The sequence below is a fragment of the Opisthorchis viverrini genome, assembly GCF_000715545.1.
Source record: "Opisthorchis viverrini unplaced genomic scaffold opera_v5_128, whole genome shotgun sequence".
NCBI lineage: Eukaryota > Metazoa > Platyhelminthes > Trematoda > Opisthorchiida > Opisthorchiidae > Opisthorchis > Opisthorchis viverrini.
Window position 1 is genome coordinate 923917 of NW_008751782.1, and position 17214 is coordinate 941130.

The 17214-nt window shown below is 40.2% G+C and overlaps 2 protein-coding genes across 2 annotated transcripts in view; one reads left to right on the forward strand and one right to left on the reverse strand.

Annotated features, from left to right (window-relative positions):
- The window catches only part of T265_06214 (hypothetical protein), a gene marked incomplete at both ends in the record, with an annotated part of 78800 nt that overhangs the window by 5323 nt on the left and 56263 nt on the right, over positions 1 to 17214 (forward strand). The window contains 6 exons of the mRNA XM_009171422.1: positions 3664 to 3778; positions 5752 to 5916; positions 7392 to 7455; positions 8221 to 8318; positions 11322 to 11423; positions 13169 to 13294. Coding sequence (XP_009169686.1) covers positions 3664 to 3778; positions 5752 to 5916; positions 7392 to 7455; positions 8221 to 8318; positions 11322 to 11423; positions 13169 to 13294 — 670 coding nt within the window. The remainder of the gene's footprint in view (positions 1 to 3663; positions 3779 to 5751; positions 5917 to 7391; positions 7456 to 8220; positions 8319 to 11321; positions 11424 to 13168; positions 13295 to 17214) is intronic.
- The window catches only part of T265_06213 (hypothetical protein), a gene marked incomplete at both ends in the record, with an annotated part of 21073 nt that overhangs the window by 632 nt on the left and 3227 nt on the right, over positions 1 to 17214 (reverse strand). The window contains one exon of the mRNA XM_009171421.1: positions 15308 to 15476. Coding sequence (XP_009169685.1) covers positions 15308 to 15476 — 169 coding nt within the window. The remainder of the gene's footprint in view (positions 1 to 15307; positions 15477 to 17214) is intronic.

Consider the following 17214-nt stretch of genomic DNA (forward strand, 5'->3'; position numbering starts at 1 on the left):
GGAACCCGCTGGTTTTCTCATACTTTTAATTTGGATAGGATTAAGTTGAGCCACACTTGCGTTTGTCTTTATCTTTGGAATTCACTTGCTTCTATATGTGTGAAAATTATCGAGAAATATAGAATGGTGTCATGCTGGCTTAGCTTTATTCCACACTCTAATCTCATGTGTTGTACTTGCATCTCCGTGCGGTAGTATCCCCTTTGTGAACGGCGGTTTCACAGCAGGTTGGTGGCTGAAATGCGAGCACACATAGCTAGTAAGGATGATTACTCACCTGCACACCAATTCTATTTCCTAATGAAGATATGAACAACATGCTTTAAAAAAATATTTTTGGGTTTTCAATCAATATATCTCATGGTACGCTTTCCGCATTTGCGGTAGGAAGTTGGGATGCCAGGTGCTGGTTTCCGCTATCGCTGATGATGATCAGAACTGTCATTTGCATGGGTAAAACTATCAGGCGTTAGAAGGAAGAAAAAGACTTCCGTCCTGAATGATTTCAGTAAAATTGGGGTTTGCTGATGATGAAAATGGAGTGGTAACTTCTCCTGTATGACATCAAGATAATTGATTCGAATAAACTGCCTAGCTGCACATGATATCTCTGATGGTGTCTTACACAATGAAACATTTGCTCATGGATTTGTATCGTTTGGCCGCAAGCTGCACTAAAATGCGGGAATCTGAATTGATTCAAGTCAGTTTAGACCTCATAACCAGGCCGAAAGTGACATTTGAAACATAGGTTGCGATGCAAATACACTTTTCCTAAAGTTGAGAAAAAATTCATGAGAGTGATCTTACAACCTCTTCTAGTTACTTGTCATGATTAATATAATTTCCATTGGATAGCTCTCTAACTGCTACTATGCACGATTTTCAAATTTGTGTAGAGTTGATGCACAACCAACGTTCCATGAATTGTTTAAATATTCGTTTACATATATTGTAAACGAAGAGCGCATTTCGCCACTTAGTTCTGGTAGAACTCATAATCCGCAACCATAATGTGCTGGATTAGTACACTTAAAATGGTAGGCCACAACCAGATCAGTCTGCTTAGCCCGGATTCCAAGACGACTCGAGTGCTCGGGTGCAAGTTTACTGATCGAAAGATCGGGTTTAAATCCAACCAAGGGATCTAGACTGCCCCTTTCTTGACGCTGGTAACCTGTCAGGATCGCAGTCCTTTTTAGTTCTTCGGGTGGCATGGCACCTAAGTACTGATAGGCGTGTTTTAATCAAAAGACAACCAAGATTGAATGAAAACTAGAGCACTGATACGAAACATTAGCGGTTATGTGTTAGACGCAAGGTGACACCACGAACCCCACTTCGAATTATGCTGTTGTCAAACAATCTTAAAAACTGGACCACGAGACGCCAGACGTTTGGCAATTGTAGAAACTTCAATTTTCTCAAAGTGAACCCGAAACATATTGCCCTGAAAGGCTAGTTCTATTGAAGTAAACCTTGTGAACGATAATATTTGAATTGTAATTTTTGACGATTTACGTGAAATGAATGATCTGAAATGATTTGGTTTTTTGACGCTTTTGAAATGGCAAAATATTTTAGCAAAGATCAGTATGAAAATGAATAAGAGGACTAACAGCTCGTTAATTGGCAGATATGAAAAATTTGCGCTCAGTATGAAAGCCTGGCCTATATGACATTACACACTAGATCGAAAATTCAGCATCCTGTTCATGCTATCAGTATGACTAGTATATATATATATACATATCAACCTTCCAACTGCTCAATAAATCTTTGATGTTGTATACAAACCATCACATAGTTTATTAGATACTTTATTAAATGCTTTTCTCTGTACGCACAAATAACGCATATGTTTTATCTTAGAGCATGCGAGCTTTAGGAACAATTTTTCATGTGTTTATTTCACACTGATTTGCATGACAAAAAAGCTAAATAATCTACCAGTTGTCTGCAGAAGAATTAAAACAACCTCCTTATCCAACCGCCCGCCAAAAGCATTATTAGTGTTTCTGATTTCCCCTCAAGTGGTTAAATATATGCTCTTAGTGGCGTTTTACTACTTCGGAATAGACTTTTCTCCCGATTTTATCCCTTGATGAATAAAAGGGTCTGCCGGAGGTATTCTTTTAATTACTCGGTGGTCTTGAGGTATCTTTAAGCTAAAAACACATCTCATCATTATTATCATGTACAGTATGACAAAAGTGCTCAACATTGATGTTTCGTTGCCGTACAGACGTGACTTATTTGAATGTTGTATCGTCGTGGGAGTTGAAAGTTGAGTAGAATCTAACAGAAAAACCTGTTCGCAAATTGCAACCCATACATGGGCCCTCAGAAATCAAATAGGATTGTTCCAAGGGGATCCGTTTTTAGCGAGCTAGAATCAAAATTTGCAGTCATGGGTGCGATACTGGATATCGTATATTTTGTTAAGGCCTCACTCGTTTCCCGTACGAGATTTAAAGGGTATGCTTTTAAGTGGCCGCTGGAAACAGGTAAACCACTTTATGTCCTCACGACAATGGTTTGTCGTTGGCATTACAGATAAAATTTCTAAAACTATCCGACAAGGGACCAAACCTCATACTTTCATTAGAGTTTAAGGTTGTTTTAAATGGGCAACTTGGGGTTTTTTCATTCATGCCATGAGAGGCCTCGGAGGCGATTAGTCCTATGCTTTGAACCGGAAGAATGATAATATCGTATAAGCTAAATTTAGTTTTACTGCAATTCTTTGACCTACTGAAAGTTCTGATTGGGAGGACATCGGATGTCGGCTGATTTTGAAAGCTCCAATATGATTTAATGACGATGGCTTTGGCTGTGCACTGGTTGTGAATGGCTTTTTATTTAATTAAGATTCAGGGTGATGAAATTAGTTCACCTGGCTCGCGCATGCAGTCCAGTGGTTCAAGTTTGATTCTTTTCACTTACTGACAATTGCAACAAACTCTTTATATGTAAAACATGAAAGCCTCCAAGTAGGATGCAATCAACAAGAAATATTGTATGCAACCTTTTTAAAAGTGAGTTCATGGACCTTATGGTTCCGCTTTTGTCAGTTTTGATATCGAGCTGATGAATGCTTCTTGAAGCAGGTCTCCTAGCTGCCTTTTGGATGAAATTGCTTAGTTTGTACAAACTATTTAGTCATGAGGACGGCTAAATGGTCAAGACAAAAAGTCAGTAATCAGAATATTTGAGGATCAAACCAAACGCATTCATTCTGACAACTCTTATCTAGGCTTAGGTAACCCGACAGTATCTAGTCCCTTGAAGTTTCTGCGGGTCGCCAGGAAGCTAAGCAAGTAGAGCGGATTAATTCTTGGGAATTTTTCCACTGTCTATCCGTGAAGGTTACTGGAGTGTTTGAAACGGCACAGCAATAGCTCACTTAACGGTAAGCGGCTTCCATTGGATGTGAACCAGGTGTCAGTTGAGTGCATTTGGACTTTTGTCATGTTATATCTGCAAAAGTTTAGGTTTGTTTCACCAAAGCCATCTGAAGCTACCACACTTTTATTCACTTTTGAAAATGATTTTACTATATTTATTTGTTCCGACAGCTTGATGTTAATCAACAAATGGTCGCTTTTGACAAACGCAAGATTTTTAAAGACGATTTGACCATACTTTACCTTTTTCTTCTAGCTACGATGTGGTGTTCATGGACTCGAAATTCAGACTTCTGGAAGAATATGAAAACTCAAATTATACCATCTTATTTGGTGCGGAGAGCTTTTGCTGGCCAGACCAAAGTCTAGAGGTAAAAATAGGCAGATATTTTCCTCTCTTAAAACTGTTTTTTCTAACTCCGTTACAGTTGAAAAGTGCAAATACTCAAGTTTCATGACCTAACAAAAATTATTTGCCCTTCAAATAACTCTGCTTACTAATATACGGTTCAATAGAGCCCGGGATCAGTAAACGAGTATGGACGCCGCGTGCAACTTTGACACCTTCGTACGCAAACTAGTGTCCTTGCAGCAGTTTGCTGTACACAAAGCAAACATTTTAACTCAGATGGAAAACTCTCTTTTCTACGTACCCAACCACGAATATTTTACCATCGTTTACCTTGCGAAACGCTTCACTCTGCTGAAACACATATAAAGTTCGCCGTAAGTGTCCATGAAAGAATATCAACTGAAGCTTCAACATTCGTCGAAACTGTGAATGGCGGATAGATTTTCACATAAAGCTGCACTGTATTCGATGTTATTTTGGGGTTACCTGACCCAGAGCCTGTGTTCCAGAATACTGACAAGGAACAAAAGTATTTTATTTTCTATTGTTTTTGGCGTACTTAAAGTAAAAATTCACAGTGCTTATAAAACTTTCGGGCTGTAAAATGCCTTTGCTTCGCCATAAATTGTTTCCGTATAGTTTACAAGCATTTAAATGGACTACTATGATGCCGCTTGATATGAGAAGTCTAACGAGTAGGCAGAAGTTTGAAGAATGGTCAATACACTTGGTTACCGGGCTTAAATTGCACCAGACACAAGGCGGACGGAAAATATACCGAAAGTGGAATAAGTAGTACAGAGAGGACAAACTAGGTAGTACTTACGCAAAGAAAACTTAGAAACCTTCAGATTCAATCGCTGAGGAAACTTTGGCTATCCGTTGGTCACAAAAGTAGTCACTTCATTACATGGAGACGATGATTTCATAAAAATTACGATTAAGTTTCTGCTTAATTCTCAAGATTTGTCAGGCTTTTTGTACGCCTGTTTAAACACTTGCCTGAACAACGCTGTGCTTGAGCATATTCGTAAGATCCTCGCGGTAGCTAATTCAACGCTCAACATGTCATTGATATTTGCTTTTTAATTCGGAGTTGTGCACGCATATCAGTATGCGTAAAGATCAATCAGAGTCACAGAAAATGCAGTGAATCAGCATCATAGTAATATATAATGAATACTAACAAGATACAATAATAGTATATAATAATGTATAATGATATATTATATAATACTGATGATAATATAATACATAAAATACTTATATACAATAAATATGTAAAGTATAAATAATAATAATCCATCAACAGTGGCTTTAAACAGTTAAACCAACAAGGTCTTAGTTCACGTCAATAAAATTTCATTTTTAGAGAATTATTCTTTTTTCTGGTTGCTCTTTTTCAAGAGTTGTTATAAGTTTGTTGTGAACTAGAAGTTAGCATAAAGACTTGGCTTAGTTTAGTTAGAAAAAATACGAGAAACGACATCTTTTTGTTTACCAATCTATGAACCATAAGACTATAGAAGGAGGAAAAGCAAGTTTATATGGCTGATTTGAAATTGGTCTTGTAATACGGATTTCGTGTTTGCAGACTCCTATGTTCTTCCTCACTATATGACGGATTGTTTTGTTACGTTATGTCCCTCCTAGGAAACATACTCTGTGGGCTGGCTTAGAAAACCACAGAAATACGTGGGAGATATCTTACACGTATCCCTTTCGTAAATTTGGATTTGAACTAAAGCCCGGATTAGAAATTCTCTAGGGTTTTGAACCTACCCGTCACATGCGGAAAAAACTGACTTTCAATTCCACATATTACAATAATGTTACCTATCCTCTGTTACCTGATGAGCTGCTGTGTGCCAAGAAGCTTTAGCACTTTTTGAAGTATCCGCATTATTTGCATTCTCGAATTGAACTTCAACGCGTTACCAATATCTGTTAACCTGTTCTAAGTACAGAACTTTTCAACCTTTTGTAACAAAGAAAATGTATCCACCAGTGGGACCTAAAGAAAACCGGTTTCTCAATTCGGGCGGATTTGTTGGTCCTGCTTCCAGTCTCTATCGCATGGTGACTGAGATGCCAATTAAGGAGGACGATGACGATCAACTCTACTACACAAAAATCTATTTGAACGAAGCTCTTCGTGTAAGTGTTTGTCTTTTCCTTAGTTTACTTTCTTGGGCAGGTTTATACTGAGATGTATACGAATCGCGTTTACTTGTATTCCACTTGTGAACTCAACCAAGTAGATGGCAATATCTCAGCCTTCAGGCTTCCTTCGGGTGGTGTGGCAGCCAGGCACAAAAAGTGTTACAGCTGATCGATTACGATACTTAATATTGAGACTTTTTCAATAATTATGCTGTTATAATCGCAGGAAATTCTTACAGTGAGGCAAAAATGCACTTTTTGGCCGAAGAAGCCCCTTTCAGGGTTGCCCACCTATCACCCAGAGCTAATTTATTACGTCTCGTTAGGATTTGGAATGTGAAAGTTTGACAGGCCATCCTGGTGTACTGAGAATCCGTCCAGAAAGACACATTATTCAAGTGCAGCCCGTCGAATTTCCCCATATTCATTTACGCATTTGTGTTACAGCCAAATACGTTGCACAGCAGATTAAAAGCTCTAAATTTGTTTCGTATTGTGTGACGCTACTGCAGTTCTTTACACGTAGAAAGGCTGACTAGATTCAGTCTCTGGTTGTTGGGTGTGCACGTCTATGAAGGCTGTAGTGACCTACCAGAGTTATTTTCAGTCTTTTGTTAGAGTTTCCTTCAATCAATTCTCAACTTCTGGATGTTCTCCGACTTGAACTTTGATTAACATGATGAGTTGGTTTTTCATAAAAACTAATTAGAAAGAAATGAACACTACTGCGGCCCATCTGAGGTTTGGTGCTTATCTTGTTCTCACTTAACTTAGGGATTTCAATAGGAGTCTCCCCAACTGGATCCTCCCTTATTTGGCCTTTGTAAGGAGACTCTTTTACGGATTTCAGTTTATACTACGTTTCATAAAATTCTCCTTGGACACTTCAGTTCGGTCGAACGTAAGCAACACCGACTTCACCGCTTTTACATGTGGCTTGCGTGCTATAGTTTCTCAACTCCCAGGTTTTATCGAACTGATGAAACGGTGCAGTTCTACGTATCTGATGTTCGTCTGAATGGCTTATGGTTTTGTTCTGTAATGCTTACTGGTATAGCTGAATAATGGAAAGTAGCGAGAGGAACTGATGGAAAGAGCACTTCTACTTTAGTGGGAACCCTGGAACAATGAAATCACTTTTGGGTAGGGAACATTTTGCAGAACCGGAGAAGATGCTGTAGTTGGCAGCTGATTCACACTGGCCGAGGATTTTGCACAAAATTACGCTTTCAAGGTTTTATTTGTGAAACAGTGGCAATCAAACTTGTTCGTGTTTGTCCTCAAAGTAGATATAAAGCACTTTATTAAATAAACTCTTTTGTAATTTATTATGATTGAGCACTTATTGGCGCTTGCTTCCACATATGCGCCAGTCGCCGCGTTTTATTTTCCATGTGTATGAAGCCTTACTACTCAGGGTCGGTTTGGTAAACTCAGTAGTATCCTCCTTCCTATCTAATTATTTTCAGAGGGAACTGAACATTGGTTTGGACACTAGGTCATCGATTTTCCAAAACTTGAATGGCGCACTCCGTGAGTTATTCCTCTACCAACCACTCTCCTTTGTTTTGTAAGGAATTTTGAGAAGAAATACCTGGGTTCAAGTCTGAACTGTGTCGTTTCTTTTGAAAACCGCCAACTGTCAAGCATTGGTTCGTAAATTGCTTGTGTTTGCACACCAATAACTATGGAACTATGTGAGTCTGTGATCAAAGAAAAGCGATTAGCTCAGTGCTCATCTCGCCATATAAGTTCACTCCTCTGATTTGACTGAATTTACTTCTGATAGCCATACTGCGTAGTTGTGATCGTCATTAAAGAAATCTGGGACATAAGGGTATACGCTGTGTAGCAATGCCACAGAATCTATCTTCAACAGTGGTAGAAACATAAAACAGTATTTTTATTATTACGACAGTGAAGGATATGATTTGATTGTTCTATCATTCCTACGATAGAAATATACCATTTTGAAAGAGTATTGCTTGAGAAAACTCGGATTGAGAGTTATAGTGAAATACAAAATCATGCGCTGCTTCTTATTTAATGAGAATCGAAAAACACGGTAGTTCATTCACAACTGAATTTTGATGACATCAGTGAAATGCATCTATTTTTCTGCATTCTTTTGATAGCACTAGGATATTTGGTAAGCTTACATTTTATACAGTTTTCTTGCTTCCAGTATTTTGATATTGACAATGCACCTGGTTGTTGTGTCCATGTGTTGCGTATTGTCTTTACGAATGGTGGCACACATCCGAAAATTATGATTTACAAACCGTTTTTTACTTCCAGAGGACGTAGAACTACACTTTACTAACGACACTGGATACCTGGTGAATACGAAAACCGGAACGAGACCAATAGTGGCCCATGGGAATGGTCCCATCAAGGTTGGTCAAACTGAGTAGCCTCATTTTTCCCGTTCAAAGGTAGTACATTGATCTCTCTCCTACCATGCACAGTTGCACGTCTTTCCATACATGTACACCGTATTTTACAAACCAGAAATTAACCGTGTTTCCAAAAATAGACCAATCCTGATTATTATTGTTAGTCGAAGTATGCTGTACCGGCCCTTGAAGCCTTGAACAAGACAACAAGTCTTCTGTATGAGTGAACCATATCATTCGGTAATAAAAGACAAGCAATAGGCCACTGTCTCATTCACCTGTCCGAAAAACATCTTACGGCCGACCTAACAAAGATAAGTGGTTCATTTGTGACGGAGATTTCGTCCTCAAAGTGGAGCCAGTGTATACTAAAAAGCCAAGAATCACCGGATAGCTGTTTTTCACCTTATTGGGAATCGTCAGCAGTGCGTATTTCACGAAACCCCAGCGAGTCTCCAACATGCAACCTCCCGGCTAAGAGCGTCTGGTAGGTAGGGTGATCAACTGGCTCTTAAGCAGGAAATAATGACTTTCATCCTTCAGTTAGGCTATCCACGTTGCGTGGTCACACGCACTGACTGGTTCCCTATAGAGCGAATTCTATTGTTCCTGCACTACTGATGATTTCTTATAAGGATGAGGCAGCTATACTGTGCTCCCTGGCTTTTCAGCACAGACTGGCTTTGATTGCAAAGTTTACGTGTCCAACCATGCCATTCATTACACCGAACTGTACTAGGCTAAGTTTCACAGTCAACTGGGTCATTTTACGTGTCAGCACGAACGAAGCTGGAGAAATACGGACCAAAAACAAACATTCCAACACATGTTGATCAGTTCGAGGTTCGCTTTGTTTCTCCCGGTGTGATGAGTAATTGCACTATCTGTTGAGGTCATGCAATCTGCTTACGAAGTCCCATTTCCAAGCTACTGTTGTTCGCTTGCTTTCAAATGTAGGCCCGTTTGTTTTGTCGGCTGTTCGGTCAGGTCGCGTATTTCCCACTGTGCTATTCCTACGTTTCCCCACCGGTCGATGAACCGGCAGCATTTGCACCAGCTGCACGTTTCCTTGCCACGTTGGCAATCGATAGAATGTGGGTGGACACGTTGGATAGATTTCGTGCCACGTAGGCTGGATTATTCAGGTCAGACAGTTTCGGCAGGTAAAAAAAGACGTAAATTACCCAGGTGCATTTACCCCATTCGATTAGAAATGTGTGTGACAAGGGGGTTTACGAACAGCAATAAAATTCTTCAAAGTGCGGGACGCTGTCTATGTACAGTCTCGGATTCGTACCTGTACAACATAATGGATGCACTGTAAAACGGTTGGTACGCGCTTTTTTTTTTAATAGATAACCGAATGTCTGTAAAGTATGCGGTTCACTTTGATGGACATAAAGGACATAGCTATTGTGGGTAATTCTGCATCGTACATTAGCACCACAGATAAATGCAGTCCTAAAGTAGAAGCTTTCAGCCGGTATCGCAATGTTCTGAGAAACAATCGGATTAAAGCCCCACCTTACGAGATGTTTTTTTCCAGATAATTGTAGTGAGATAATGCTTTTTCAGTGCGAATGGACGCGGTAGCTGCAGCCGCTTCAATTGAGCTTTGAATGGCATAAGTACAAGTGCATGTGACAGATACACTCATATGCCCATCATTTTGTTTTTCCCAGGAAACTCATCTAAAACGCAGCCAAATCTCTCATTTATCCTACTGTTCAACTGAATGTGTTGCACACTTGAATGTGATTTATTTCCTTGTCAGTCTGCTTATTTGCGATAATGATGTGAAGTGAAACAAAGTCAAGTCTGGCATCTAAACACCCTATCCTATCATAGTTTGACGAACATCTAACATAACACTTCAAGTATTGTTTATGTTTCCTGGATTAGGGAAGGAACTGTTTGCTGCCGAGGGAACAGAAACTGAAGATCTATCGGATACTCACTGATTTGGTCGTGAAATTTGCGCAACTGTTGGAAAATTGTTTCCTTCTGAGCGTCCTTATCTGGTGTGAGTTTACGGGGGAAACCACTGTCCTCTCCTAATCAGAGGTTTTTATGGTAACCTAATGAAGTAAATGAAATAAACTCTAGGCGAATGGAACTTGTCTGAATAAGCAAACTGGTGGGAATAAGTGGGCTTTCAAAACTGGCACAAAGGGCACTTTGTTGGAAAACTATAAAAGCAGAATTCTAAATACTGTTGATTCGTTTATAAAAGAATATTTTGTGAAAAGAGTGCAAGTCAGCAAAATTTGTGAGAATGAAGCATCGGACTTTGTGAGCACGAAGAAGGGTCATCGCTTCCATTGTAACCTATGATGTTATCATCAATGTTGCTTCTTTGATTTGGCTTGGAGAATGGTCCAGAGCTCGATGGGCTTTTAGGTTGATTTTAAGCACAAGGCGGTAAGTTAACTTTTGGTTATCTTGATCTGGTTCTACGGATCGGAACTTCTGATGCACCACAAATTTATTCGCAACATACATAAACTAGTTTAAAACCGATGTTTTTGGATTAAAGTAACGTTTTTGTACCATACATATCATAGATCGCCAGCATGGAATTTGATCGTGCTGAACGGATACCTCTATTATTGTGTTAGTTGTGACTGGAAACCTAAAAATCACATTTGGTGAGCGACACCACAGTTGAGATTCACTCTCCGACTACTATGAGGGGCGGAAGAGGTGAATTATGTTCTCATGCAGAAGAGAGATTTTGAGAGCCGACCGGTGTTTTCTGAACGAAGTCATTGACCACCGGAACCGCGATCACAATTTTGCACTTTATATACGATCACAAGTCTTGCAAACTACATATGATTTCAAAAAAAGAGGACAAGGTCTTGTTTTGGCCCGGAATTTTAGTTCAGTCTGCGAAATGAATGTAAGGTCCTGAAAGTTCAGTCTTCAATTTTCGAGTTGCTTTCAGGCTACTTTTGCGCCATATGGGATAGTAATTACATAACCTATTTCTATTGTTTAAAGCCTGAATTCAATTCACTAACAAACTATCTGGACCACAGTTGGACACCGACTCGAGGTTGTCAACACTGCAGTGAGAGAAATCTTGACTTGGACGAACAAGGGGTAAGTCACTGTTTCGTGCAGGACAAGTACACTTGCAAACCTCTCGATTCAGTTCAATTTACCGGCCATAAACCGTGCACCATAGGCACATTGGTTCTAGCTGCTACTGTCCGGTCACCGGAAAACGGGAGAATGTGTGGCACACAGCCAAGCCTTGAAGGTGATGACATGTTCGGAAATTCGGTAGCTATGCATTGAAGGCGATGGTTCTGATGCACGAGCTCACTAACTGCACGTTTGGGCCATTTCTGCTAGTGTCATTGGTCGTTAGTTAGTCGAGTTCCGGGGCCCCCATCCGAAAAAGCAGCAAACCTTTCCCGAAGTTTGCTTTCATTCAACGGAGTAAATATTAGGCATTTAGAAGAAACAAGGAAATATCTTCAAAGTAAGCTCCCGGATTGTGTACTTGGTTCAAACAGAGGCGTTTTCACTCTTGTACGTAACGTTGGGCGAGATGGCCCAAGTGATTAGAACGCGAATTTATTGACCGGAAGGTCCGTGGTTCGAACCCGACCTCTGTCTCTCGACTTCCCCTGTCTACGCTTGGGCAATTTGGAAGTACCCCAGCTCTCGAGCAGCCTTCGATAAGCATGGCAGTTAGGCACCGTAGGGTTCCACAGCTGAAGGATATTACGGCAAATCCTTTTAAATCGAACTATATGCGACGACATCCCACGAAGTTTCTACGTGATAGACTTCAGATTGAAGATGAGACAGATCACTAGTGTTAATGGATACTGAAACAATCCTGATGTTAATAGCCTTGCCGACGTTGCGGTTACTGTTGTTGCATACACGTAGGGAGATGACTGGAACTTGAAAAACAAGATGGCCGTAGTTTACATCTGCGATGGTTACTCTGACTTAATGTTTCCAACTCAGACTGATCACCTTTAGACCATTTTTCCCCTAAACACCGCAAGATTTGAAGAAGGCGCTGAGTCAGATAATTTGATCGGAGCTAAAATGGAGTGTCGGATAGGTACGATGAGGGAGTTTTAGCTAAGACACTACTATAAAAATGAAAAATGATGTCCGGCGAGAAGTGATCTTCCAGAACAATTCGTATTGCGATGGAATTGTGTTGCCATACTGAAAGTAAATGTATGCATTTGATGAACAAAACATCGATGTTGTAATGTTCATCATCATCATCATCATCATCAATCATCATCATCATCATCATCATCATCATCATCATCATCATCATCATCATCATCATCATCATCATCATCATCATCATCATATCATCATCATCATCATCATCATCATCATCATCATCATCATCATCATCATCATCATCATCATCATCATCATCATCATCATTCATAGCATGACATCAGCGTTCAGCAATGATGTTTCGCTGCTCTACGACTGATTTATTTGAAAGTCTCATTGTGAAGAAAAAAATAAAGATGAATGAAGGACTTGATGCTAGCTTATTACAATCATTCCGAGATGCCTACATCTCCAGATATTCATTAAGGCAATATGGATAGAAAAGGACAACAGGAACTCCATTGACATCGAGTGGCATCGGGCGAACTAAGGTGAATGATACGTGCCGGAGAAACTGGTTATGGATGCCTGCATAACATTTGCCTGAATGGCGGGGGTATGTAGCAGCTTAAAGACAGATGAACAACAAGAACAACGAAAGATCATATCTATCTAAGGAGTGGCTTTTCACACGATCCGCTATTATTAAAGACTTCACCCACCTTTATGCCCTTTTTCCCTTGCAGGAATTTCCAAACATTCAACTCAGTATTTTCATCGAAAACCCAACACCATTTCTGGATGTGTTCTTCGACCGGATTGCCGCTCTTAGTTATCCGAAGAGTCATATTCACCTAACCGGACATGTCGCGGTGAGGTTTTAAAGTATTTTCTAAGGTAACGCTCCGAAGCATCATGTTTATGGATTTGACGCTTCTGTCGATACAAATTCCAACGAATGTGACTGAACAGGGAAAACTGCAATGTTGGTAACTGTGATTCGTTTTTATATTCAGTCACTCCATTACCTGGGTCAAACTGGCTACATATAACCGGGAATAATCGTTATTAGATGTTGTATTCAGCACTGCTCCTGAATAAAAAGAACGGTATCCGGTCTGGTTCACCACATAAGTTGTCCTTAAAATGGACTACTGTCGAAATAAACAGTAGTGTGTAATAAAAGCAACAGACGCCCCCATATGAGGTGTAGGGACCAGCGATTGCAGGGCAAATGCCCTGAATTGTAGCCATAGGACTCAAACAAGTAATGCTGTTAGCTTAGCTTCTAAAGAAATGCACCATGGTTTTCATAATTTTCTGATATGTTCCGTATGGGTCAGTGGGTCAAACCGGCTTTCCAGAACCGAGTGCATCGATAGGTATTCTGGTGGCAAGGACCTGTGGTTTACAAAGTCTGCACATAGTTTAGCCTGCTTGGGGGTAACAGTATATTGTGTATGGTGAATTTCGGCACTTCAAGTCATTAAGCCGCTCCATGGAAGTCACTTTTCTCAGTCTTCTGATGGTTTATCTTGGGATAGAAATCAGCTGCTGTTGTGACCGGTATCATATTGCGCGGTAGCCACTGCTTGATCCTCTCCACGACCGTCCATACCTATTTTAGTCAGTACAGTCTAGTTAAGGAATAGTTTGGAAGGGACTTGTAGGATGGTCGGACATGTCTTGCATCTGAAGGCGGGCCAAAATAACACAATTCAAGTGGCTTTGCGACCAAAAGCATCCCGAACGAAAAGCTGAAAGTTTTATTCCTGCTACTGCCGAGTTGCTGTAAAAAGGCGTCCTTACTGAATAAATCGTCATCAACGGAGCTCCTGGACAACTGTTTAAACTTAGTACTTTAGGCCTTGCGACTAGCAGCAATAATTCGTAGTTAGGGTAAGTAGCCGTTCGTCATTGGCTTATATTCATTGTTGTGACTAAGCACACTCACCGACCCGGAGAACTTTTCCGCTTGCTGGATTGTCTATCAAAGCACTAAAGTTTTACTCATCTAGGCAGCTCACTCAGTAGCCACTGTGCCTCTCTAGCCACAGACCATGCTGATACATTATGCGTGTCAGTTGATAGCGCCGGTTTAAGTATCCAGATAATCAACCGAAAACTATAAAAAATGGAGGCGCATTGAAAATTTCATCGCTCTAGCCACCATGCTGATACATTATGCGTGTCAGTTGATAGCGCCGGTTTAAGTATCCAGATAATCAACCGAAAACTATAAAAAATGGATGGAGATTGAAAATTTCATCGTATAATCCAGCGAGTACCGAGCCCTTCGGATCCAAGGTTTATACTGTACTGAGGGGATTGAATGCCGTTATTGATCTTCCAGGTGTATTTCATTTCTGTTACTCAAGGTATGATAAACTAATGAGGATGCCTAAATGTCGGTTAGTATACATATCATAAAACTTTATTGACTGTATGTCGAAACTTTCGAAATACTATCTCGACACATTTTCGGAAAGAACTTAAGACAACTCAAGAGGATTTCAGATGGGATTACGGGCTTTATTCCATACCTTACCAACGGCCGGTTTCCTCAGAGATGTATAGAATTTGTGTAGATTTCACCCGGTCACTTTTTTACTATTCTTTTTGATAGCATAGTCTTACAGTGGTTTAGATATGTCATTTGTCACTGCAGAAATGCCCGGCGTTACTTGATTTACATGATGAACGACTTAGGAAAAGCAGCTACCTTTAAGTAGTGAGCAGAAATTCGGGGTTGCTATAATTTATCCCATCGTATTATGTGTCCAGTGGTAGTAATTCAGGAATTTCAACTTACTGAGCAGTAGCACCAAGCAAAGTCTAGTCTTCAGATAAGTGATAAAATTTCGTACATGAAATGTGTAACATACTGACAGGTTACTGCCGAATTCCTTTGACATATTGGATCCGAATAATGGGTCGTCTGCATTGACAAAGGACGGTAGATTGCTGACGGTTTTGTGTTTGTAGTAAAATGTCCGCACAATATCATCATCATCATCATCATCATCCTCATCATCACCATCATCATCCAATGCCCTGAATTGTAGCCATAGGACTCAAACAAGTAATGCTGTTAGCTTAGCTTCTAAAGAAATGCACCATGGTTTTCATAATTTTCTGATATGTTCCGTATGGGTCAGTGGGTCAAACCGGCTTTCCAGAACCGAGTGCATCGATAGGTATTCTGGTGGCAAGGACCTGTGGTTTACAAAGTCTGCACATAGTTTAGCCTGCTTGGGGGTAACAGTATATTGTGTATGGTGAATTTCGGCACTTCAAGTCATTAAGCCGCTCCATGGAAGTCACTTTTCTCAGTCTTCTGATGGTTTATCTTGGGATAGAAATCAGCTGCTGTTGTGACCGGTATCATATTGCGCGGTAGCCACTGCTTGATCCTCTCCACGACCGTCCATACCTATTTTAGTCAGCACAGTCTAGTTAAGGAAAAGTTTGGAAGGGACTTGTAGGATGGTCGGACGTGTCTTGCATCCAAAGGCAGGCCAAAATAATACAATTCAAGTGGCTTTGCCATCAAAAGCATCCCGAACGAAAAGCTGAAAGTTTTATTCCTGCTACTGCCGAGTTGCTGTAAAAAGGCGTCCTTACTGAATAAATCGTCATCAACGGAGCTCCTGGACAACTGTTTAAACTTAGTACTTTAGGCCTTGCGACTAGCAGCAATAATTCGTAGTTAGGGTAAGTAGCCGTTCGTCATTGGCTTATATTCATTGTTGTGACTAAGCACACTCACCGACCCGGAGAACTTTTCCGCTTGCTGGATTGTCTATCAAAGCACTAAAGTTTTACTCATCTAGGCAGCTCACTCAGTAGCCACTGTGCCTCTCTAGCCACAGACCATGCTGATACATTATGCGTGTCAGTTGATAGCGCCGGTTTAAGTATCCAGATAATCAACCGAAAACTATAAAAAATGGAGGCGCATTGAAAATTTCATCGTATAATCCAGCGAGTACCGAGCCCTTCGGATCCAAGGTTTATACTGTACTGAGGGGATTGAATGCCGTTATTGATCTTCCAGGTGTATTTCATTTCTGTTACTCAAGGTATGATAAACTAATGAGGATGCCTAAATGTCGGTTAGTATCCATATCATAAAACTTTATTGACTGTATGTCGAAACTTTCGAAATACTATCTCGACACATTTTCGGAAAGAACTTAAGACAACTCAAGAGGATTTCAGATGGGATTACGGGCTTTATTCCATACCTTACCAACGGCCGGTTTCCTCAGAGATGTATAGAATTTGTGTAGATTTCACCCGGTCACTTTTTTACTATTCTTTTTGATAGCATAGTCTTATAGTGGTTTAGATATGTCATTTGTCACTGCAGAAATGCCGGCGTTACTCTGATTTACATGATGAACGACTTAGGAAAAGCAGCTACCTTTAAGTAGTGAGCAGAAATTCGGGGTTGCTATAATTTATCCACTCGTATTATGTGTCCAGTGGTAGTAATTCAGGAATTTCAACTTACTGAGCAGTAGCACCAAGCAAAGTCTAGTCTACAGATAAGTGATAAAATTTCGTACATGAAATGTGTAACATACTGACAGGTTACTGCCGAATTCCTTTGACATATTGGATCCAAATAATGGGTCGTCTGCATTGACAAAGGACGGTAGATTGCTGACGGTTTTGTGTTTGTAGTAAAATGTCCGCACAATATCATCATCATCATCATCATCATCATCATCATCATCATCATCATCATCATCATCATCATCATCATCATCATCATCATCATCATCAT